The following is a 25801-nucleotide window of genomic DNA, read 5'->3' as shown; positions in this document are numbered from 1 at the left end:
TCTGAATAGAAATCTTTGTGCATGTTTGAATAGTCAGTGTCATTTAGGAAGGTTCCTACATGGCAGGCATAATAAGAGTTTTTCAGTTCTCCAAATATTAAGAACGGCTTGCTGTGTGTGCTTCGCTGTTGGGGAAATTTTAGTATTTTATTAATCTGGCAACACTAACCATTATGTGTAAGTATGTGTGCACTTTACTCATGCAGTTTGCTAACATTTGCTAATACATTAGCTCTCCACCCTTTCATCCAAATGTGATCCAGATGTGGTCATTTCTGTCATTAGTGCTAATGTTGAAGCTTGAAAATAGAGTTCTAAACTACTTTTTATACAGTTTGTAGCTATGCTTTGTGATACTGGCAGTGGTGTGCAGTGTTGGGAAGGTTACTTTTAAAATGTATTCCGTTACAGAATACAGAATACATGCCCCAAAATGTATTCTGTAACGTATTCCGTTACGTTACTCAATGAGAGTAACGTATTCTGAATACTTTGGATTACTTAATATATTATCATGCTTTTTACAACAACGTGAATGTACTATTGCTGTGTGATTTATTACTATTACTGAAGGTCCGCGACTCCGAACTGTAGTAAAGGGACCTCTGACTAATACGGCGGGGTCCCTGTCGGCTCGTAGCCGAAAAATAGCTCTACTTTGTTGTGTGGGTCAACTTTTCTTGCGAGAGACAGAGAGAGGCGTTGAAAGGCTGCTCCAACGGAACTTATTGTTTTCGGAGGAAAACACGAACACAGTGTACAGTCGAGTCTTAATAGCTTACTTACAACTGGGCTCGTCAGGCGCTCTTCTTGGCTGCAGTGGTTATTATTATATTTACATGCTTCCAGCTCCCGTTTTTCCTCGATGACAACTCGTACCTTTCCACTCGCCTTTTTCTCTCTCCCTCCTCGCGCTCACAGACCCATAACGTGTATGGCAGTGCATTCTCCTGCAACACGGACTATACTGCCCATGATGCTACATTCTTTAGAGCTATGCTTGTAGCATTCTGCCTGTTAGCTTAGCACAACAACGAAAAGGCGCTCTCTCACCCAGGAAACACACAGTCGCAGAGAGAGAGAGAGCGTCGCCCTGTAACCATGGCAACCGTAACCCTGCCGCCTGGAACAACAGATCGTAGCTGTCAAACAAAACCCAAACAGTCCTGACCCGCGACAAAATGAAACAGGAAAGTACCGCAGTGTAATCCATTTATTTCAACAAAGTAACTGTATTCTGAATACCACCTTTTTAAACGGTAACTGTAACGGAATACAGTTACTCATATTTTGTATTCTAAATACGTAACGGCGGTACATGTATTCCGTTACTCCCCAACACTGGTGGTGTGTGTGGATGGTAGTACTTCACTTGTTTGTTTAAATGATGTGGCACTTGATTGATTCTTTGTTTTCAGATAAATGCTCTACGAATGGCTATAAACCACCTCGTGTGCGAAGGCCCCAATGGCACTCTGCATCTGGGGACTGACAGGATCAGCCAGCTGCAGGAGGACTGTCGGGACCGCCTCATCAGGTTTGATATAGATACATACTGGGGTTGTTCCTGGCTCAGGTCTTTGAGGGGTCAACATGCACAATTGAGGTATGTGTATATATATATATATATATATATATATATATATATATATATATATATATATATATATATATACAATTACCCACTCGCCCTGTGGGTGCTCTTTATCCTCAAAGCTTCATCAAATAACGCAAAAGCCAGATCAGCTAAAATGAGAAAGTATGACAGTTACCTCGAGTTTGACTTCATCAAGAATGACGATGGAAAACCCAAATGTGTTGTGTGTCTTCAAGTGATAGCAAATCAAGCAATTAAGCCAGCTAAGCTGTAGCGGCATCACATAAAAAATTACCCAGAGTTTAAAGATAAAACAAAGTAATTTTTTTTCAGTGAAAAGGTAACATGCGTCAGAAAAAATTAATGGTGAACCTGATAACAACTTCAGAAAAAGTTCAGTGTGCCTCAGTGCACATTTGGTTTCAGATGACAGGGTGGCATCCCAAACTGGCTCCTGAGGGTATGCAAATATTGCTCCCCTTTCCTGCCACTTACCTCTGTAAATCATCATTTTCAACTTTGACTGTGAAGTACAGAGCTCGTTTATAAGTGGAAGATGATCTTCGAGTCTGTTTGTTATCCATCCTTACAAGAATAGAGAAACTGTGTAGTGAGAGACGCGCTCATCCTTCTCACTGAGTTAGGGAATAATTGTTGTTGATGACTGGATTGACTGTGTGAAATAAAGCCAGATAAGGCAAAATTGCTAGATTTTTCATTTTTCTGCAAATAATTTTAATAAGGGAAATATGTTCATTGTGTTAAAATTTAACCAATTAAATAGTCTTTAAACTGCTCATGAAACAAAATGGGTTCATTTAAATTGTTCCAGTGTTTTCACTGTTTATTTTTTTTGAAAGCTTTCCGATTTATTTAAAAAAAAATGCTCTGAGTTTAAATACATCTTGAATTTGCCCGGAGTTTAAAAGTGTTCACGTTTATTTAAATTTTGTTTTGTTTATTTTCTATGAAGTTCATAGCTCTTTGAAACAGATTGAGTATTTATATTGAAAAATTTAAAATATAAATTATTCCTACATAATCTAGGAGTACAAAAGGCAGTCTGAGCATGGGGATTAGAAGGGGGTACTTGGAACAATTTTACCCCTGTAAGGGGTCCCTGGCCCCTAAAAGTTTGACAACCCCTGCTCTACCAGAGGACTGGGAGCTTTTTCCTGATGGTCTTTCTTTAGGGAAGGCCAAAATGTCTTTGGTGGACAACAAAAATGTTTTTTTTGAAAAAACAGTAAAAATGCTGAATTTTTAAGTTATTACTGTTTTTATTGTGCAGACTGTTCACGAAGTCTCCGCCAAGGGAAGCCATTGCTCCCCAGTTGTTTGAAAAACTGGGAAAATGGAACCAGGTAATGAGCAGATCAGTGCACTTTTATTTATTCATTTGATCATCTGCTCTGCTTAGGCACATTTAGGTCCTTGTGCTTTAAAATATGTATTTATCCTGCAGGTGGATCCTTCTCTGAGGATGGACATCGTGGAGGCGAGAGGTGGAAACGCCAGAGCCGTTCTCTACCAGCTACACCCTGTAACTGTGCTCAACAACTAAAAATGATTGTTTAAGTGTTGCATTGTGATTTGGTTAACTTCAATTTTACTTTAACTGTTGTTCGGAGGAGGTTTTTTTTTTTTTCCCCCCACCCAAGTTTCACGTCCAATTTTTGTTGTAGCTTTCATCCTAACAGGAAAATCCTCCTTCCTTTCTTCATTTACGGTTACCTAGACACTTCCTGTTTAACTTGGTGGCTGCTGAAGTTCATTGATAAGATTCAGCCTCTTTGCCTTGTGTTTCTGCAGTTGGTCATTAAAAATAGTTGTCTGCAACAGATGAAGCTTGTCAGTCTTCTGATTGTGACTCAAGAGTGAAGTTAAATTTGTCAGCACACACACACAGACACACACCTGTCTCCTACTATTAGAGGTGTGGTGGTGCCAGAATGTATTGGCCTATATTTATAGCTCGTCATTCCAAGTCTCTCATTCTAAGTGTTAGCACCTTAAACTTAGCTGTTGTGTCACACAGAAACACGACGTCAACTCATCAGTAAAGTGGCTTTGGAGAAGTTTTACACCAAGGTACATTTATTTTTCTTATTCTTGTAATTAAATACATACTGTGAGTGCAAATAGTTAAAGAGTCCAGGGTCTAAAGAACTACAGAGTATAGTTGAACATAGTACAAAGTTGGACAGTTATTCAAACAAGCTAAATATCACCAGATACTCCTTGTCTTCATAAGTTGTACAATAGTACCTAAAACATGAGCGTGGGTATTGTTCCTTATGGTTATACAAAAGCAAAAACCCTACAATTACCACATCTAAGACGCATATCGTTAAATTATTTTGTGCTTGGAAACACCAAAAGGAAATCATTTTGGATATTTATATATATTGACATATACTGAGAGAAGCCCCATCTGCTAACTCAGAAACATGAAGCGGTATTCAACATTGGCAGCAGAGCACGTCTGTGGGCGTTTAGCCATTTTGTGCCAAACCGTACAGTTTGTGGTAAGCACTGCAAAGCAAAAGATGTAGCGTGACTTTTAAAAACTGCACAAAAGATATCAAATATTATTTACCCAAGGCTCGACTTCATGCACTTCATAATAAGCAACACAAAAAAAGTCAGTTTCTTTTTTTGTCTTCGAGTTGTGTACTTGTCTACCTAGAAACAGGATTATGTGCATACGTGTGACTGTTTGTGTGTGTGTTAGTGATTAGACTGCTATAGACAAGGTGAAGGCTTCTCCAGTGGATGCTTTTAGAGAACACCAAGATGACATAGCACTACGCCCCACAGATGACGACCAGGCTCTTTAACGGTGGGCCTGACTCCGAGCTGGACTGGACTGTCAGCTTCTCGGTGAGACACGTGGGTCTACTCCTCCTTCCTCTTGGCTCCAGGGATCTTTGCCTGGATCCTTGACAGAGAAAACAGGAATTTAATTTTTATGTTAACAGCAAGATGTTTACGCTGGATTTTCTTTTTCTTTTTTTTTAATTTAAGGAGGGCATGACTTTGTGTGTTCTCTTTTTATGGTAGTCAATGGACCCGGCAAGTAGAGTCTGACTAAAATTAGCAACCTGCGTCCAGGAAGTGCATATTTAGGTATGAAAAGCAGTTACAAACCTAAAAACTCCTTGATTTTTGAGGGGTGTTGATGAGTTTATTTAAAGAAACACCCTGGGCATAATGCAAACATCTGTGGCTTTTCATTTCTTCAAAAGTGGCTGGAGAATAGGTAAATTTGCTAAGCAGTTAGAATTAGTATTTTCACATCCCACAGTTTTGATATTTTTATCATTAACAATAGTATCTGATAATTTTAGTTAAATAAAATGTACAATAGCATCAGCAAACCTATATTTGTTTTTCCTCATTTGCCCATGCCACAGTTTGAGAACCACTGAGTTGCATAAATATATGAAAGATGCCCAGTAGAAGTTCACTTATATACTGGACACTGAGCAACTTTGGAGAAGTCTGACTGTGACCACTGAAAATGGCAGGTACTTCTCCTTCATTTGTTTGCAGTAGACAAACATGAAAGTTGGTAAGTTGTAAACTTTCCCCCCCCTTTCTTTGGCAAAAAAGTTCCTCAAATAAAATAACTGAATGGCAGCCACTCACTTGCCCACCACAGAGTTGACCTGGGTCCGTATTAGTCCCACGTACTGATCAATTTGTGCCTAAAAACAAAAAAAAAGACTTTTTAGAAGTTGAGCAATGTTTTTTCCAAACCATAGCTTTCTTGAGTTGATGTGCATTCCTACCTGATGTTTCTCATAGACCACAGGCAAGGTGAACATGGAGACCACAGCTGCAGAGGCACAGAAAAATAATGGTTAAAGTACTCTGACCTGAAGTGGAAATATGTTAAAAACAGGAAAAAAGTTGTTTCAACAGGAGGCCAAGCACACCCCAACCACTTCCCTTATCTAAGGTAAACTGGAAAAGCAAACACATACATGAAATAGAGCAGTACATGCCTCCAATAAATGCATTTGGTGCTCTCTCATGGTGACTGACATCTCATACTTCTGTTTAGTTCCCAATATATAAGGCTCTGTATTCTGATGATTATTAGGCTTCAGATGGAGTGTGAGTGAGTCAACAGCAGTGCCTGAAAGTCAGGATGAGCTCACCTAGGATGAGCAGTGTCAGGCCGTTGAAGAGAGCGCCTACGTAGGTCAGGAGCCACATCAGAACAGCAAACTGAAACAAAGTGTAGTTAAAGTTAGAGCTAGCAGACTTCTCAGCAGGGCTAAAAAGCAAACAGTGATCTTCTTTTAAATGTGATGCAAACCTTCAAAGAGTCAACCAGATCTTGTACAAGGAACAGCCTGCGGAGCTCCTTCATACAGGTGTTGGTGTAGAGCAGGATTTTGTCAGCATATTTACTAATCTGGTCCTGAGACAGAGCGACTTCCATCTCCAGGTAGGCCCTGGTAACATATACGAGAGCAGACAAAAGTGATACATGTCCACAGCCATCCATTATGTGAATGTCACTGACTGTTTAATGCAAACTGGTCATTTTCTTCAACTGTTTCCACTCACTTGAAAGGATGTCCCTCATCTGTCTTCTGCACAGCCTGCAGTACAGACTTGTAGATCCTGAAGCTGATGGTGGCCGAGAGGGCAGCCAGGGCTAAGTAAGCTCCGACACTGACCACACTGAACTGGGTCAGGGAGAAGAGGAGCAGAAGCACGCTGCTAAACACGGCCCCTGACTGCTTCACATTCCTCCAGTAGAGCAGATCAATCGCTGGGGAGGGAAGGACAGAACAAAGGTAAACTGTGTTAGGATCCATAACCAGCATTCTTTAGGTTCAATTGGTATCCACAGATGTACGTTTCACAAACTGGATTAGACTGCAGCGGTCTACACACCACACATTTGGGTCAAATTACTGGAAGCTGTTCACAACCCAGGGTCCTCAGAGAGCTGTCACGTTATCTTGTTTTAACCCAGCTTCATAACCCAGCTTTTCATTAGGTTAGGCAGAATGAAGGTGTCCCAGTGACGGTGTGCCGGTTAAGTTTCTTTACCTCTATATATAGAGCGACCTTTCCAAAGGTAATAACTGACTCTGACTAGTTGAACAAGTGCTTCAATCTGTGTTGCGACACTCCAGGCCGGAGGGCTTCATTGTTATACCTGACGTGTGCTTAAAATCAGGAGCATCTGGTTGGGTCTCATACGTATACAAACATACATACCATCGGGCACGTTACACTCCAGATACACCTGCACTGCCTGCTCACAGTGCAGAATTAATGATTGACCTATAGCTCATTGAACGCAGCAGCAGAAATAGAAGCACTATCAGCAGTTCACAGATTATGGCTCAATGTGATCTGGTCAGAGCAGCAGCTCTGGATCATGATGAAGGATGACGATGCATCAGGATCTCATTACAAAACATAATGATTCCTGTGAAGCACGCTCCCTCATACAGGAAGAAATATTTTGGATATACACATACCCCCAGGCTGTCATGTGTCTTGCTGCACTGGTTTCCTTCTGTTCTTCTTTGGGTGGTGGGCCCTGTAATTTAAAGCCACTAGCAAAGCAAAGTGATAACTGAGGATTAGCTCAGTGTACCATTACAGCTCCAGCAGCCGACGGGTCCTCCTCTGGCAGTCGGCTGGAAACATGGGCTTGTTTCCATGAGAACTGTCGGCTGCTCCTTTCACCTCTGCTGAACCGGCTGCCCCTCCACTCCAAGCACACCGCTACCACTGCGAGCCAGACAGAACCACTATAGTACGGACGCCATTAAATCCTTGATGACATGCAGGGAGAACTGTTTAATGTAAGGTATTGTGCCCACGAAGAACAGAAGATCGCTGCTGGGGTTTCTTGGGTGTCTTCCTCTGTGCTGTCCGCCTGCCTGCCTGCTCGCTCTAATTTTAGCTGTGGAGCTGTGAGCAGCATAGTGATGACGGCCATCTTTACTCTCCACTAAAAGGCATCTGTAGATGCCAAAGAGGGAGGCTAAACCTGGATGTGAAAGAACCACGATTGTCACTGAGTGAGTCTCAGCTCCGTCACACACTGTTCCCACACTGTGAAACAGCATGTCTTGTCTTCTTAGTAACTAAAATACATTACAAAAATGCTCAAGACCTATCCCAAACAACACCACCACTGTGAAATCAAAGACTCATTCATTGTCACAGCAGCTGCACATGGACCACTCCCCATTCGATCCATTGTTGCTGGCACGGCTCTCCATGTGGCTACTGATTTGAACGGAGATGCTCACATTCAATACACACAAAGACACACACGGGCAGGCACAGGTAGCGCAGACAAATCAACAACAGACATTTCTGCTCGGGTGACAGGTGTTGACAAGGCAACAGCGACTGAGGTCTGTGATGCGCCGCACAGATGGCACGCAGACTGAAAAGCTTTAGCTGCAGCAGAAGCGAGTACTGACCTGCGGCTCCCATGGCTGAACAGGGAAAGAGGCAGTTGCTTTATCCACGGACAAAAGGAGAGCGGTGAAAGGGGAGTCCCCCCCCCTGCACAGGAGGGGAGGGGCTACAGCCACACCAGCAAATCAGCATTCGCCTGAGCAGGAATGGGGGCTGAGGGATGGAGAGGGACGTGTATGGGGTGCGGTTGCCAAAGAACCACATTGCAATCCAGCACACACACACACACACATGCAAACACACACTCGTTCTCTGTTGGAGTGCTTTTATGCTCAGACTTTAAGCGCAGACTAGCTGAGATGAGACAAAGAACGTCAACCAGCCACTAATTTAAAAGTCAGCACATCAGAGTGGAAGAACCAAAAGACTTAAAACTGCACGATTTGACTTACGACAGCTAATAATCTTCCTAGACTGCTCCATTAAAACGCTTTGGTGGCATGGCGCTGCTGAGCACCTGCCTGATGCAGTTACCATAGTTACCATGCTCCATTTTCTCCCCACCGTTCAGTGAGAGATGGAGAGACAGGAAGGGAGGGGAAAGAACGTTCCTTTGGGAACAGAGAGAGATTCATTTTCTCCGAATCTGGGGAGACATCGGCACATAATGTGTCTTTGCACCCGACATATGAACAGCCACTCCCTTTATTGTGGAGCACAAAAGGACAATAGCAGGTTAAATAGAAGGCTTATGGGTGGACAAGGCTGTGTCAGTGTATAATGAAGAGAAGTGAGTGTTTAAAAGGCTTATACATTATAAGTCGACAGTTAACAACCACATCACGAGCAAAATTAGTGTTTGAATTCATATTGATCAAAAGACATTGTGTCTCTTAAGACGCTAAAGCTTCGGCTCCTACACATTTTTTTTTGAATGGGTGAATGAGAAACTTTAAGTGGTCTGTAGAACCACAAGTGCAGCCCATTCACCAAAAGCCTGTTTAACAGCTTAGTCTGATATTCATATAAAGGAAACCCTTAGGTATGATAGCATGATGTAAATCCCAAGTACAGCGATGACGGGGGGAAGCTGATTGAATGTACACAGGAAGCACAAATGCTGCCTGACAGCCCAGTCTGATGATATAATTATTTGCTCTGATATTGAACACAAACACTGAGCAAAAAAGAACAAAACAGAAAATGATTAACACCAGTGCCAATAATTTGATTTCCCATCCCCCTTTTTCTGTAGTGGAACTAGTTTAGCCTGACCTCATTAAATCACTGAAGACATCCTGGTGGCCTGAAATGAGCCATCAGCCAGATGGAAAAAACATGCAACAAGACTTCTGTTGCAACCATCTTTCACAGCCGAGAGTCGGGAAAGATTTGGACCACGGCCACTGTGATTTGGACTTGGGGATGGTACCTCATCATGATCATTATTATTCTCTAATATTGGTTAATATATTAATGCTATATTAACACAGCTCAATGACAACTTAAGACTGTTAAAACTATCTGAAAGCAGACACACCCACACCCATATATGTATATATATATATATATATGCACTGTGTTCATATCAAACAAGACCAACATATCAAAGAGTGAGGTTTGAACTAATAGCTCAGACTTCAGATTGCGCTGACTCTCAGTTTTAGATATTTTTTTTCTACTCTTATGATGAGAAAAACAGGGGATGGGATCTTTCTGATGTGGTCATGTCAGAGTCATATCAAACCCCACACATCTGCTGTCCAAACCTTCGAACTGTGAGGGGCATTCAATCACAAGGAAGTTGGCTTGAAAGGTGAGCTAAGGGGCTGCACTGAGGCCCAGTGTAAGATTAAAAAAAGATTATTATAATATTTGAAAAGCTAATACAGTCTTGACAGTTGGTTTTAGAGCTGCCACTAGTGTTCTTAATTTTAAAAACTCTGTGACTTTATAAAGTTAAATTCTCCAGGTGGCAGCAGATAGAAAAGCATCCGCAGTGGAGAGAATATATTTTGGCCAACAGTGTGCAATAGAAAACCCATAAGCTGTTTTGTATACCTGTCATTTTTTATTATTTTGATTACATCATGTATCCATGACTCACCCCTGGACAAGCCTACATCATAGTTTGATCAACCCTGATGAGTTTGGTGGCAGTGAATCAGTATTTTGTATGGCAATGAGAATGACTACACAAAAATGCCTACAGCTTCAAAATGATGATGCACAGGCATTTAAAAGGAGAAGATAAATCAGCTCACTTTCATCCTTTGTTGTGCTGACTGCGGTGACTTAATTTGATGCGATCTTGATGCTGTGTATCGTTCGCATCAGGCTATAATGTTACACAGCCTGGGGTATCGATGTAGATCAAATTAAATGTATAATGACTCAGCACATTAATAACAAATAGGATGTTTTTGTCATCCTGAATCAGATACTGTTATGGTCTCTGCTGTGATACAATAAACAGACCAGTCTGTCATGTTTCTATGGCTTAACTAGACCTAAAAAGACGACAGATAATGAACCACAATCGGCCCCCTCTGTAAGCTCTTCCTTGCTGTTGGCACAGACGGCCGGAGGATGCTCTTCTCCGGCCCAGTCTCTGCAAGGTGCCATGGCGGCCAGAGAGAAAGGGCTGATGTAATGGGACTGGGTGCGCCCTGGTTACCATGGAGACAGTCTGTCAGTGCCATTCGGATGCTGTGACTGCCTCGTTACACAAAACAGAGCATCCGCCATAATAAACCAGCTTCCCTACACAGTCGCAAAGCGGGGAGGGTGATTACAGCAATATGCCTTGGTCCATGACACTAGCATCCATATTACCATGCACCCAAAACAGATGGCTCCCAGCACACTGGTGAGGATACAGTTATTTTCCAAAACACCAAGCAGCGTCTCTCACCCCCCTCCCCCTCCCTTTGTTTTCCTTTTTTTTTGTGAGATGCACAGACATGAAACAAGAAACGATCCGTCATAAGGGCGTGTCCGTGAGAAAGGTGGAACAGCAAACGGCACAGTTTGAATCCCGTACGCTTACAGCTAATATGTAACATGCAAACCACACATGCAAGGGTGACACACATGAATGTTTAACCTACATGCAGAAATAACCATGTTACCCCTCCACGGCCACAACGTATGCACAGACAATAAATGAGCAAATCACAGTAAACACGTCAGTACCCTGGCCTTTCCAACTGCTCCAGGAGCATTCCTTCTTGGTCACGTCTGCAGCTCCCTGCATGCTGGTGATCAGTTTCTGTCCCTGTTCTCTCTCTCTCTTGATTTTCTCTTTCTGCTCTCCGTTTTCTTCTTTGCCTAGCTCTTCGGTCGCACCGACTCACTCACTCATCCCAGAAAGGCATGAATAGTCGAAAAAGGATGCGAGAGAGAGGCTGAGACGACAGAGAGGGAGGAAGGGAGGGAGGAAAGGTTTCCAAGGTGCTGCCGGCGCACGGAGCACAAAGACTGATGCTTGTGGAGCGGTGCTGGCTAGAAACAGAAGGAGAAGGGAAAGTGCGTATGTGCCTGTCTGTGTGGAGGGAATGGAGCGGAGGGGGGTAAATTGTAAACACCACACCACAGTTTCTGCTGCAGCAAATCATCCATGCAATGATTAAGAGCCCGGGGGGTTTGGGGGGTGGTGACAATCGAAGCTTCTTTCCTTTCACAATAAAAGTCCTAACAGAGCATCTAATTTGTAATAGTGGGGGTAAAAGCAACGGAAGGGTTAGGTGGATGCAGGGTCACGTGGTGTTTAGAAAGCTGCTTTTGTCGTAGCTCCAGTGTGGCATCATATGTATTTGAATCATTTGCAATATGCGCATTAAATATAGCACATACCACATGCTGTGCAGCCTTAAATAAAGAAGAAAAAAGGGAATTCTATAGTCTGATGTCATGCTGCACACCAGACAGGATGCAATGGAATATTTTATGAGCATTGAAAAATATGGCAACCATCCAGATTCGTTATTCTGTATTTGCACATGACACAATTTATGATTGTAGCCATAGATTAAAATAGCCTTTTCCAATATGACTCACTGGCAAATTAAGAGGCAAAGTGCTTGTTCTTAATAATTCATAACAAGAGACACTGTGCATTTACAGCACAATGCTCCTTGCTTAGTGCCTTCGGGATGTTTGTGTGTTATGGTTTCCTCCCCAGAACACATTTGTAATGCAAATGAAGCTGGAAAATGTGACAGAAAAAAGCAAAGTTGGATGTGTAAAAATGCAACTTAAAGAGCACAGTCATTGTGTGGTGTCAACATTGAACAGAAAACAATGTGCTAATACCAGTTTTCAATCCCATCAAAGCTGCCAGTCCTGTCCCCTCAGTCCTCCTCCCCTCCACCCGCTGACAGCCACACCTCACACCTTCTGCTTCCTCTACAAGCTTGACGGGCCTTCATGCCAATACCCATGGAGAGGAAATGAAAAAGCTAACCTGGTCCCCCATCGCTGTTGCTATGGCAACTGGTATGGAAGTGCATGGACTGATGCAAACAAAATCTTCTCCCCTTCAACACAGCCTAACATAACAAAGGTGCACTATGCCCTCTAGTGGTGGAGATAAAAAAAAGACCTGACCTGCTTTTTACTAGCATTTCCAGAACCTTCTTCTAGCCTCAGTAAACAAAGTAAAACAAATGCATTCAGCTGTTATGAAATGTGTCAGTTTACATTTTAAACATGCAGCTATTCACCTGATTCAACCAGGGTGTCGGTACAACCCATGCTTTCTTAGAGGCCACAGAGGAACCAACGCAGACAAAAAAAAATCTAAATCAGAGGTTATTTTATTTGCTCTACAAACATGGGGGATTCAAGAGGATTCCTTCAAAGCTCTTAAGTAAGAGAGTGCCCCAGTTTTGACATCACAGGATTATGTAAACCCGCTGTTTACACTGACAGCCAGAACAGCCAATAGAAATCAAAATAGCCCTGCTGAGATCAAAAGGTGCAGGCTATCCAGCATTAACTGCTCACTGTGAGTGGCATGTCTGACTTATCTAATCTCAGGGGGCTGAAGGCTGATGTGTGAAGCCAGATGTTGTCAAGATGCTGGAAGCCCTCCACCCCCTCCTGCACATTTGTAATTCTTATCATTTGCATCATTAGAGTCACAGGCCTGAAACTGTAGCTGATTTTCAGTTGCCTTGCATTTTAAAGCACCATATCCTTTCTCTGTTTTTCCTTCTATACACCACCAGGGGGAACCAATTGTGGGGATAGTGCAAGACAAGCCTTCCCACCCACTCCTTGTACAGAGATAAACACTGAGCAGCTATTTCACGGCCTTGTCAACAAATCATTGCCAAAACACGCAGTCCATTAAGTAGCTTCTATGATAAACACCAGCAGATAAATTAGTACTTGTTCCATGAGCTGACAGCTAGTATTTAAGATGGGAGCACAGCAACAAATAAAAGATCACAAATAAGTTATAAGTTTGTGTGTAAACCTAAGAAGATATAACAGCAACAGTTTTAGGACTCACCTTTTTGTTTATCAAAGCCCTCCAGGAAAGTTGATGCAATAGGCTTTCCCAGGTCTCCTTTGCCCTCGCTGGTGATTTTGTGCATGTCTTCCTGGTGGGGCTTTTCTGATCGCACCTCGGGAGGCACGGCCGCAGTTGGGGGCTTTGGTTTGCTAGGGCGATCCTCCTCCTTTTTCACTGGGCTCTTGATCTTTTCTGAAACCAGGGGCTCAACGGGCGCCCCCTCAGTGGTACTGCGGGGAGGGACAGTGGTGGGAACCAGGGGGGAGGGAGGGCTGACTCCCTGTTTGGGGCCACTGAAGCCTTGCTCTCTCTTTGGGCTTTCTTCGGACGCAGACTCAATGAAGAGATCACTGTCAAGCTCTGCCTCCCTCTCTTCCCTCAGTATGCTGTAAGCTGTGGGTGGAGCGTGACTGCCAGCGAGGCCTAAACCACCCTTGGCAACTGGGGGACTGTCAAAGGGGTTGTTAGGCTGGCTGAACGTGCCCTTGCTTTTAGGTGGCTGGGCAAATGGGTTGCTACTGGCCTTAGGAGGTTCCTCAGACACCAGCTCAATCTCAGAGTCCCCAGACTCTGCGCTGCTGCCATCATGGTCCCTGCCACTGCCCTTTGTGCCTGGGCTGCTTTTGGAAACTGCATCAGACTTGAATATGTCATGAGAGGGGAAATCTTTTTCTGCTCACAAAAAAATCCAGAGAAAAGAAGGCATTAGTGTCTGGACACTAAATCTGGACACACAGTATGTGCATACATGACTTAAAGCTAGATTACATAACTTTTGAAAGAATAAATAAAACTCTTTTCTTTTAGCAAATAAAGTCTGTCTACAAGTGCTAAATGTTAGCATTTTCTCCTATTAATATGGTAATTTGCACACCCCAGCCACAGAGAAAAAACGTAACCTGTAATTCTAATGTGTGTGTGTGTGTGTGTGTGTGTATTGATGCTGATATACCAAGCTACAGACTTTTATCCATGTAGTGCACAGGTGAAAGGTGTTTGTGTGTGACTATGTGCTTTGCCTACTTGTTGGTGAAGCACTGGGAGTGGAGGCTGGGCTGTCGTCCTCTGGCTCTGACAGCGTGACAGTGGGGACCCCCTGTATGCCCACACTGAGGACGCTTTCACGTTCAGACGCATTGACTGAGGGGGGGTGTGGCGGCGGCTCTGCCTTAGTAGTTGTTGGCTGGGACTCGGTCAAAGTGATCTTCACCGGGCTGGCCGTCTGTGGCGTGTCGCCTAGGTTTCGGTAGGAACGGTAGTCTCCCAGCTCCTCATCAGATGGCTCCTCAACATAGGGGAAAGAATGCGAGCCCAGTGCCGGACCTAGATTTTCTTCATCCTCATCATCCTCATCTCTTCTGGGATTCTTATCAATGTAGCTGCCCAATAAGTCATGTCCAGCTGAGCCTTTGTCCAGCAGGTTGTGCAGAGCCCCCTGTTGCTGGTCAGGGCGCTCGTCGCCGTGGCTGATGTCCATGTAGTTGTAGGATTCTGTCTTATCTGAGCCCAGCAGAGATTTTGCTGCATCACTAGCTTGGCTGGAAGTCATCTTGGAGCTGAAGCTGTAGGTGTCACTTGAGAAGTGATCCAAGGAAGAAGAACCTGAAGCGTGGCTAGAGGGCTTCAGGTCGTCAGACAGGTAGGAGGCTTCCTGGCCCGTTGTGAAGGTCTGATTGGACAGCAGGGAAGTGTAGACATCACCATCATCATTCATAGGCTTCCTGAACAGGCCAGACATGGGATCATCTACAAAAACAACCAGACAGACAGAAAGCAAGAGCGAGAGAGAGGCATGAAACTTAGGTGACAGATAAGTGTCACACAGAATCAAACCAGCCTGTGCCTGAGCAGTCTGATTAATGAAAACATCCAGTTAAACAAGGCTGCGCTTCAGCTGGATCTGCTACCAAAAAGAGGGGCTGTGAAAGCAGCACAGTCAGACTGGGTGCCTGTCTGTGCAGATCAGGAGGGATGCGGTAACAGAGCGTACTTGTACCCGACGAGGGACAAAGGGGGATTGTTCAGGCTCCCCCAAAAAACACAGTGTCGGAGCCAAAGTCTGTTCTAAATCATGCCAGCAAAGGGTATTCTGTAATCACATTTCTACTCTGTAATCACCAGTTCTCCATCTTCACAAAATAGTGTCATCAAAATGAGCTTATGCACACATGCTAATGATGCAGCACAGGAACGGTGAGGACCAGGCAGGAAAATAACCAGTCTCACATAATGCAAACTGAAGTGGTAAACAGGTGATTGCTGGCAGGTGTGAGGACTACTCCCTGCCGTCTTTCTGGACTGTGCTGTGTGTTCCTTTGTGGACTGGGCTGATTTATCCACTTGTGTGGTAAGCTGAAAGGTTTTCATCAGTTGCTTCTAGTCACTGTAATGTATATTAAGACTGATCCATGAAGATATGGATAAGCAGTAACAATACAGAGGTATGTCCTGACGGGCAACTTCTGCTTATATTAGGATTATTTAATTTAGTATTTTAGCCTCCCATTACAGGAGTGTAGTCCTGTCCTCTATTTCTACTGCTTAAGCAGGTGAGTCAGTTCAAGTCAGACATGAGCTGTAGTTGGAGTTGACTCACTTTATAAATTTGAATGTCCATGCTTCATTAATGCGGTGTTTTAGTTTATATTGTAATGAAGTTTACTTACTGATAGGATACTCCCAGTGCTAAAGCAGTGGCTTGTTGGCTTCCCACAACCATGATGTTTTTCACGTATTTTAATATTCCATAAATGTTTTAAATATTTTTTTAATAATTTAATTTAATATGGTTTTAATAAACACCCATAACAATGACACATAATGTCACATAAAACAGGAAGGAATGTCAGAACATTAAGAATCAGGAGCAAAGGTCAAGTCAAGTATTTCCATTTCCTGACTTTAATTTCAATTCAGTTTTATTTTTATAGCGCCAAATGACAACAGTTGCCTTAAGGTAGGACGAAGACCAACAATCAAATGTCCTACTATTAGCAGCACGTGGTGGCAGTAGGAAGGAAGAAGATCCTTTTTTTCCCCTCCAGCAGAACCAGGCTCAGGGAAGGGCAGGGGACGGGGCAAAACTTTTAATAAATTTGGATCAACTGAAGAATTCATGTCAAGCTTCCCAGTCTAAGTTGACAAAGAGTCCCACTTCATATAAAACTGCAACATTTTTATCTCATCCTCCTGTCACACATATTGAGACAATGTCCGACATTTTTATTGGTTCTACTTTATAAAAGTAAACATGGCTGAAAGAGACACATCTGCAGGTCTATGGGTACATCCCTAACCAAACATGTCTGGATAGTTTGTGTATTTCTTCAGTTTCAGCCTACCCTTTTTTAGTATTGTTCCACTTTGTCCCACACATGCCTACTCTTTGCCCCACATTTAGTTTGTTGGAATCTGTTCACCCTATACCAGTTTTAGTTGTGCAACATGTGTATAAAATGAACATCAGCAATCACAGTAGTCCCACAAAAATACAAACTATATACCATATAATGTTAATATTTGTATTATGCTGTGTACAAATCAGAGTTTATGCTTCCACAAATCCAGCTCCTCCCCCCTGCTCTCCAGCCTTGCTTCTCCCAGGGCAGCGGTGAGGCTATAAATAGGCTGGATCCAGCTGCTGGGCTGGATGAGGGGGTAAGATTTTAAATAGCAGCCTTCGGGTTAGCTCTGGAGGATGCAGACTGACTGACAGAAGACCCAACAGGTCAGGACGTCCCGTCCCTCCCTTTGCTTCCTCTGAAAAGCCCCGCCACCCTTTCCTTCGGCTGTCCTTCCAACTGCTGCTTCCTCAGTCATTAACAATAGATCATACCGCAGTACAGGGACATAAACACTACACACACAAACTGAGATACAGGGGAAAGCGTGATGTGGCACGGAAGGAAAGCAAAGCAGGTCAACACGTTTTTCAATAGGTTGCTGTTGAGCCATATTCAGCTCAGTAACATGAATGCCCTTGATGTACTGCTAAAGTGAAGCAACATGTAATCCTCTTAGTCCACTACTATGGTATAGGTCCCATCAATCGTCCCACAGGCAACAGCATCATAATCTTAACACTCACTGATTCACTGTACAAATGCTGTGCAGTGGGAAGCACTTAAAGCCACTAAAAACTGTGAAGCAAGGTCATCTCCCAAACTGGGAACTGCTCATGCTCCTGTTGATTGTAGGCAACACCCCCACTGCTTCCATCTATATCAAGCATTTTTACATAACAACACAGGAAATACAGTTCAACAGCACGTTCAACAATTAAGAGGCACGATTTCTGTCTTTAACCGCCATGAGAGCAGCTGCTCTGAGCAGCCGCTTGACAAACTTGGTGGAGATTGAGGGCATTTTGAATCTGCTGATCTGATATAGCACCCAGACAATGGGAAAAAAAACCCACAAGGCTGAAACGAATGCCTTACTGCAGTTGGGACAGGATTGGAAAAGACAACAGAGGAATTCTCAGCTCACACAACATAATCATGTCACTGAAAGGATTGCGCAGTGCTGTGAATGGGCAGTCCCTTTGTTGTCCTCTGTGCAGCCAGTGCAGCTCTGAAACTAATGCAGCCTGACAATCTGTGCTACACCAAGGCATGGGCTCCTAATTATCAGGCAACACACAAATGTGAGCACAGATATCAAAAGGGTTTGGAGTTGCAACATGAATATATTAGCACTGGAAATAAAGGTGCACTGAGCCGCCTATATGGCAGTCATTCAGTGTGCAATAAAAACGAAAAAGCATTAAAAAAGAAACTTTGAAAATGAGGAGATGCAAAAAGAAATGTCGCTTTCCCCCCCCACAAAGCATGCCTACAGACTCGAGCATCATGGTGCCTCACTCCTTGCAGGCAGCAGTGCAGGAAAGAGTCAAAAGGCATGCTGCTGATTCCATGATCCGTAGAACAAGCTGGACTGACATTCTGGCATAAGTCTGTCTGTCTGCACTGTCCGAGCACACAGAGACCCTCAATAGTCCCAGTCATACAGTTAGTTTCATAAGCCTTTGGATGATGACTTTTTGGGGGGAATTTATGCCTCTGTACGGCCCACAGGATTTGAGAATTAAAAACTAAATCAAGAGGTGATTGGAGATGGGGTTTCACCTGTAATTCAAGTGCTTTAACTAAAGTACTGGATTAACTGCTTAGGCATTACAATTGTCAAATTAAGCAGGAACTTATATTTGGCATCACTGGAACTCTCAATATGAGGTCCAAAGAGATGTGGATGCAAATGAATGCAAATACAAATCGTATACAACAAGATGAAAACTGGTTATACTCAAGAAGAAGGAGGCCAGATTAGAGTTTGCAAGAAAACACCTAAAAGAGAGAATTTGTTTTCAGATGGAACCAAGATTAACTTCTACCTTAATAATGGGAGCAGAATTGTATGGAAAAAACTGAGAGACAGCCCATAATCTGGAGCATACCATCTGTCATGGTGGAGATAATGTTATGGTATGGACATGTATGGCTGCCAGTGTAACCGGGTCACTAATGTTTATTGATGACGTGACTGCTGATAAGAGGCAGTAGGATGAATTATGAAGTGTGTAGGGCTGTGCTCTCTGCTCAAATTCAGCCTAATGCTGCAAAACTGATCTGACAGCTCTTCACAGTTCAGATGGATAAATACCCAAAGCATATCGCGGTATAATTTGAAGCATGTGCAGTAATGATATATATTGCGATATATTCTTTTCTTCTGTATAATGTATTTTCCACACTATAAGGCACTTAAAAACTTTGGTAAGCAGCACTGCTTGATGGATTGTCAGAGCATTACGGCTGCCGTAGTGAGGAGCTTCGCGGAGTAATCTGGGCTTCAGGTCCCTAAGTCAAACGAACACTGAGAGTTAAAAACGGTCTAAATTCTTTCATCTTTAATAAAATGATCAGCGTTGCTGCTTTACTAGGTGTAACAATTAAGTTTAACATCCAGGCATCGATGAAAACAGAATTTAATACATTCAACGAAGTTACAAGTTAACAGGAAGTTAGCTCGCTAGTTTCCACCTAAACATGACATACCATGTTCTGAGAGATTTTTGAAACTAATTAAAACGTACAGCTCTGCTACAACTTCCAACATAAATGAAGACAGAAAACTAAACAGCAGTGACGTTTGCAGGGTTACTGAAGTTGGACTACCTGGTATATAATGTTGTGCTACGTGATTGCTAGCGACACAGCTATGTTAGCATAACATTAGCACAGTGAAGCTGGAGGATGAACGCCAACATTTTTTCCCACTCGATAAAAGTTAACGTGAGGGATTCTGGTGGTCAGGCACAAATGCAATCGCATAGCAGGATGCTATACATGGGCCAAACTTCAGTCAGGAGAACAACTGAGATTATTCATCCATAATACGAGGTTAGTTATTAATATACTGCAACAACATGGGAATAGAACAGCTGCGAGAGAATTCAACATTAATGAATCAATGTTACGGAAGTGGAGGAAGCGCAGTTTTTGGCTTTCCCCATATTTCAAAAGTGCTTCATCTCTTTGCTATGACTGTCGTGCGGCACAATTTGCCGATGATAATGGTTGTAGCCGCTGCGATGCTTTTGACCAAAACAGGTGCAGCTTGATGACATCATCAACATGCGCTATCGCGGTAGAGCGGTATAGTCAAAATCTCTATCGTTGGCCAAATTTATATAGTTTCTATCGTATATCGTTTATATCGCCCACCCCTAAATGAGATATTCTTCATTGACCAAGTCACCTCATCTCAACCCAACAGAATGTTTTTTAGTTACCGAAGACCAAACTTAAGGCAGAGCGACAAGCTTAACAAGGGAGGAAACACAACATGTGGTGATGTGACACCAGCCATTCATTTACTGAAAAAGAGTTTTATCCAAGCATAAATAACAATCTTTACAGTTAAAATTTTTAGTTTGTTCCATTCATTTTGAACTTCTAAATATTGGGGACTGTGTATCAAACGTCAGTTAAGGCAATACTTTTGAATTATAGCTGACAGTCTACACTTAAAATAATCTTTATTGTTTGAGTTCAAGTGTTGTGGTGTACGGAAGTAAAATCCCAACCCCCCCCAAAAGTGCAGTTCTTCAAAAACATATAGTGTATTTGAGCTTCTCCTTTAGGCATCTCTGACTTCACAGCTCTGTTAGGAATCCATTACTCCACCCATGACCCAATGAGCAATGGTGTTACTTTTCAGGTGTTCTCTTTCACCATATGACCTTGTGGAAATGGCTCTATTACAGTGCTCTTCTTTCAACCCATCTGTGCATTTGGGGCTTGAACTTCCTACAAGTTGTCCTTTCTTTACCGGAAAGACAAAAACTGCACAAAAACATGCTAAACATGGACTATATCCAAAGACATGTGCATGTGTCAAAATCACAAAACATTTAAATAAGCCAAAGGTACATGGAAGTACATATTATTCACTTGTTTTTATTCTTCTGTTTCCCTTTATTGGGTTTTGTAAGTGTGTTAGCAGAGCACAAGTGGTTTACATGCTGGTAAATTTATTTAACTAACTGGTGGTATTTTATGAAGAAAGTTAAGTATTTGCCTTTTGTGATTGATGTGGATGATTGAAATTATAACTCTAGGGTTCACTATGATTTCCTGGTAGCTGGTATAATAATAGATTTCTAAATTGAGTCTTTTGTATATCAGTGTTTAAATGAAGTTAAAGTTGTAATGGTCTCTGGCTCTAAAAGCTCTGGCTATTACATTTAAGTTCATGTACAAGCAGATGAATACCAATCACTGAGTACCACATTTTAATGATGGTAAAGAAAAAGAAAAAAAGGGGAGCACAAAAACAGCCTATACTGAGAGCTGAGGTCGATAGGAGAGCAGCTGGGCAGATGGATTCAAGTGCTCTGCTGCATTGATCCGAAATGACAAGGGCATACAATTACTGTAAGAAATGTTTGGTGAATCCACCACTGTTTAAAAAAAAATCACTTAAAGCCACCAGGACAATTTTTATTGTTCCAGCAGCCTCTGTCAAAAATAAATCCATTTAGAGGCAGTTTAAATAAAATCTATCCCCATTTAGAATGTAGCTGTTATACAGTGCTTGTCTTCCAGTGTATTGATTCTATCTTTCCTGCTTGGATGAAGCTTTATGGATGAATAGAGAGAATGTGGGAGGATCCAGACCGAGCGTCTGCACACCGCTCTCATCGGGTCAATTTAGCGTGACTTTTAAACAGCAATTCGCTTTTAAAAGTGTGGATGCAGGTAGGAAGGCAAGCTGACAAAGACTACCATAATTTACACGCCCACACACAAAAAAAAACTAATGGTCAATGCTCGTTGTGAGTGCCTTTGTTGATAGTAATTCTAATCCCGAGAGCACTTTCGCACTATGCCCAGGGATTACTCAGGACTCTCTGCTCAGCGCTAGAGAGCTGGTAAGATCAGATACATGGCATCATGTTTCACATGTTGGCTTTGAATTGCCTTCCGGGTGAACACATGGGATCTAAAATGTTGACTTATTGATATAATGAGCGCACTAATGCTTTTATATGGTCCCTCTTCAAAAGAGCTTCTTGAGTTTGGTCTACCACACCTTTATTTGTCCTTATATGCCTCAGCATTAGGTAACAGGTCCAGGAGACTGTAAATCCAGATTACACATTATTAAAACTAGTGCCAACTCAGAAGGACTGCAACCCAGGTTAATTCTTTAAAGCTACAATTTACAGATGTCTCCTAAACGTGTCACACACAGACAAGCTAAAAATTATGGTTGTGAAAAGAGGACTGGCATAAGGATGCATTAATTGAATATAAACATTGCCGTGGAGAGCGTGGCGATTGTGGATGCCACTCCTACACACAGAATGGAGTAGTCAGCAGTCAATATACAGGAAGCATGGGTAACAGACAGCAACTTGCAGCCAGAATATGGGCAATTATGCACTGAACCTCAGGTTCATCAACGCACTCGCTCGGCTCTTCAGCATTGCATCCACCAAGTTTGACTGAGTTATCAAGATTGCTGAAGAAAAGGTGGACAGATGAACTATTATTAAGATATGTAAGGCTCATGCAACAGCAGAAACACTCACAGCTGACCATAAGATACCAAGTTAAAGTTAACCTTAAAGGAAAGTGTTGTCTATCATATTTTTACTCTTTCCCATCACGCCAGCCTTTTGAAACACCAGCCTTGTCATCACAGCTTCACCTCTCTAACCATTAAGCCCCCTTCTTTCTTATTTTATCTTGCATCTTTATCATCTGCTCTGAAAAGACCTTGTACTGCTTACCCCCTCCCCCCTCCCCTTGGGAACAGCTCTCACGGCTAAAAGCACTGTGCTGGCTTATGCAGTCCACTAAGTGCTTTTTCTATCTCAAAGATATGGAAAAGTCCCAGCCAGACATATGCTGTCTCATCCTTGTCACTGATCTGTGCTAAAAGGAGAAAAACGTGAGTCTAATCCACCCATCAGCCACTGGATTGGAGTAGAAAGTTTCTTATGACCGATATGCTTTTTCAGGTTGTGATAAAATGATGCACCAGGAGGAGTTATGAAAAAGTAAAGGCAGTGTCACTGTTTGTGTATCTTATGTGCTCAGTTTTTTTCTTCACTGGCAGAATTCAGGCCCAAGCTATCAGAAACACCATCTGCTACAGAACAACCAAACCCAACTGTTGTGTTCTCGCAGCACATCAGAGCTGGTCAGAGCTCCTTCCGCTCCTTCCTTTTCTCGTGACTCTTGAAACTTTTATAGGATGGGAAACTTTTAGATCAAAGAGGTTATCCGATCCGAGGATAAGGTTCTGCCCTGTGGTGATTTAATATGGCTGAAATCAGCATTATCGGGGTCTGTGGGTACATCAGAGCTGTGAACATGATTTAGAACAGACATGGATTGATTATCTGCAGAAAGATATGGTTTCCAATCTCATTTTGTTCAAAGCCAAAAAAATTCCAACCTCAAAACTATTTTTTCAGCAACGCAGAGAAGAGAAAAAGAAAAGCATGAGTGGACTTTTAGGAGTGAATGTCTTTGACAAAGATCAGACTGGACGATAACATGACTACATAAGAGTGAAACGTCCTCTCTGCCCTGCTAGATGTGATGAGATCTGCACTGTTCCCACCAAGAACATAACTGACAAAGTGGATTACTTCACTGGTATGGATACGGCTCAATGGGAGTCCGAGGAACAGCACAAAGCTATTCTTTTCCTCTTTTAGGAACCAAAACAAAGTGTGTGTGTGTGTGTGTGTTTGTCTGCATGCACCTACCCATGTTTGAGCCTGTCTGGCACAGAATGCCAAAAAGTAGAGCAAGTGCTCTGTTTACGTCTTCTAGAACACGAGGACAAACGCTGACAAGCCAGTTTAAAATGTCACACTGACTTGCTTTAAACGCTTCAGCAGCGTTTCTGTGTGTTTTATGTCAATTTTCCAAGCGGTTTTCCTACTGCACAATTCAGATTTGGATACTGTCATGGACAACTCTGTGCATCAAAGGATTTAAGTCCAATTTAAGCATTCAGCTATGCTGTTGTCCTTAAAGGATTTACCAGTGGCTAGATGTTTTCTTTTCTGTTTTGGAGCAGCTGCTGCAGAAGCAGCAGCAAGTGAAATGTGAAAAACCTGAGCAGCAAGGAAGAAAAACTGGGCAGCTCTTTTTTTTCTTCTTTTTTTAAAAGCACAAGCTCATGAATTTTTCAGTGGATTGGTGAATAAAAGTGCAGGGCTCTAGTTTTGCTCGCCAAGTGAACAGTGAACACTGTTAAGGATTAAAAATAGCAGCTTGAGATGAGCAGTGCTAAGGAGAATGATGACGGATCCAGAACCAAGGTCTGCCTTATCTTATCACAAAGTCCAGCATCCAGCAATGTGATGACATCACTGACACTATCCACGGAGGTGCACACAAAAACTGGGATGCATCATGTAACCCCTCTCTCGCGCATAAATATAAAAGACAGACAACAACTCCCCTAAAGTTCCCAAAACCTTTCCAAACTCATCTAGTTCGTGAGTTCTTATTATTATTATTATTATCATTATATTAGGTTCTTTCATGTTTATTCATCTATGTTATAAACGTGTCCTCTCTGTTACCCATTCTTTTTTGTATTTTTAGTTTTGTTACTGGACTAATGAAATCTTGTGCTTAGGGATTAAGCTGTTCTCTTTCTATCCAGACACTGGCTTTGTAAGCTAAGGCCTGTAATTTGTAGCCTCACCTTCTCAACAAGCAAATATTTCTAATATAGATGTAGACCTAGCCCACATGTACGAGATGATACAGTAGTTATGGTAATGAACAGGCCATTCAGAGTTCAACAGGCTATTTGGTATTGCCTTCATCCAAGCAGATTCTTGTCTCCTGAGCGGAAAACCACTCGGTCATGAGCTATATGACGTTTCATAACTATAAAGGGCTGTTGCCGAGTTTAGTTTGGAAATATGTCTGCCATTTTTTCCCCTACGGCATCACTGAAGTTGCTTCCTCTTGGCTTTGTTTTTGTTTTCGAGCTCGGAAGTTTTATCCCGGGCTTACAGACAAGCCGTCTGTCGTAACGCTAATTCTCTGATAAATGCTCTCGCCTGCGTCCCTCACACTGTATTTATTCACACCGTAACATCGTCCTGTTACCTTCTGAAAAAGAAGACACGTAACGTGGCTAGACTGATTATAAACGGTCACATATTTAAGCATTTAAGGGCAATAAGTGCAAGCTTTACCTGTAGATGCAGTTTCCATAGCAACGGGAGGCCTTTTCCCGTCGTCCTGGAAAGGATGAAATTGTTGATCCAGGTCGCCCAACGCGTCGCCGCCTCTCGGCTTCAATTCTTCGCGCAGCTCGCCGAAGCGGCTCTGTGTGTTACCAAACAGGCCGTTCCTCTCATAGTCATCCCCAAACCACTTCCCCTCCGAGCCTAGCTCCTCACCGGGCTGCGCAGACATGCCTTTTTCCTGTCGTCGGACAGATGATATTATACTAGCTACACAAAGCTGCTGCCGCTTCTCTCTCTGCCGTAATCGTTTGCGCTAGGATGTGTGACGGAGAAAACCGCGCAACAACAACAACAACAATAGTGCGGCTCCTGGCTGGCGTCTGTCAGCTGAGACCGGGGTTTGTGGACGCCACAGATGAGGCGGTGCAGTCGGGAGCGAGAGGAGAAGGAGAAGGAGTGAGGTTGATTGTTTTAGTTCACTGCTCCGACGCTGACGTCATAGTGTCCGCGAGCCCTTACGGTTGGCACCACTTTATTTGGG

The 25801-nt window shown here is 42.8% G+C and overlaps 2 protein-coding genes across 2 annotated transcripts in view; one reads left to right on the top strand and one right to left on the bottom strand.

Moving 5' to 3' along the window:
* tdrd9 (tudor domain containing 9) overlaps nucleotides 1-3440 on the top strand; it is a 40210-nt gene extending 36770 nt beyond the window's left edge. The window contains exons 33-35 of the mRNA XM_026151030.2: nucleotides 1419-1537; nucleotides 2889-2961; nucleotides 3063-3440. Of these exons, the coding sequence (XP_026006815.2) occupies nucleotides 1419-1537; nucleotides 2889-2961; nucleotides 3063-3161 (291 nt within the window). The 3' untranslated portion in view covers nucleotides 3162-3440. The remainder of the gene's footprint in view (nucleotides 1-1418; nucleotides 1538-2888; nucleotides 2962-3062) is intronic.
* Nucleotides 3441-3676: 236 nt separating this feature from the next.
* Nucleotides 3677-25762, bottom strand: rtn1a (reticulon 1a). Its single transcript, XM_026151031.2, has 9 exons — nucleotides 25267-25762; nucleotides 14550-15272; nucleotides 13524-14198; nucleotides 6179-6386; nucleotides 5925-6063; nucleotides 5764-5833; nucleotides 5392-5438; nucleotides 5249-5307; nucleotides 3677-4538 (listed from the first exon to the last, which is right to left on the bottom strand). Exons 1-9 carry the CDS (start codon nucleotides 25487-25489, stop codon nucleotides 4496-4498), a joined length of 2187 nt encoding a protein of 728 aa, XP_026006816.2. The 5' UTR covers nucleotides 25490-25762; the 3' UTR covers nucleotides 3677-4495.
* Between the last annotated feature and the right edge of the window lie 39 nt (nucleotides 25763-25801).

This window comes from Astatotilapia calliptera, chromosome 19, assembly GCF_964374335.1.
Source record: "Astatotilapia calliptera chromosome 19, fAstCal68.1, whole genome shotgun sequence".
NCBI classification, from domain to species: domain Eukaryota; kingdom Metazoa; phylum Chordata; class Actinopteri; order Cichliformes; family Cichlidae; genus Astatotilapia; species Astatotilapia calliptera.
This window is presented reverse-complemented; position numbering and strand designations above follow the sequence as displayed.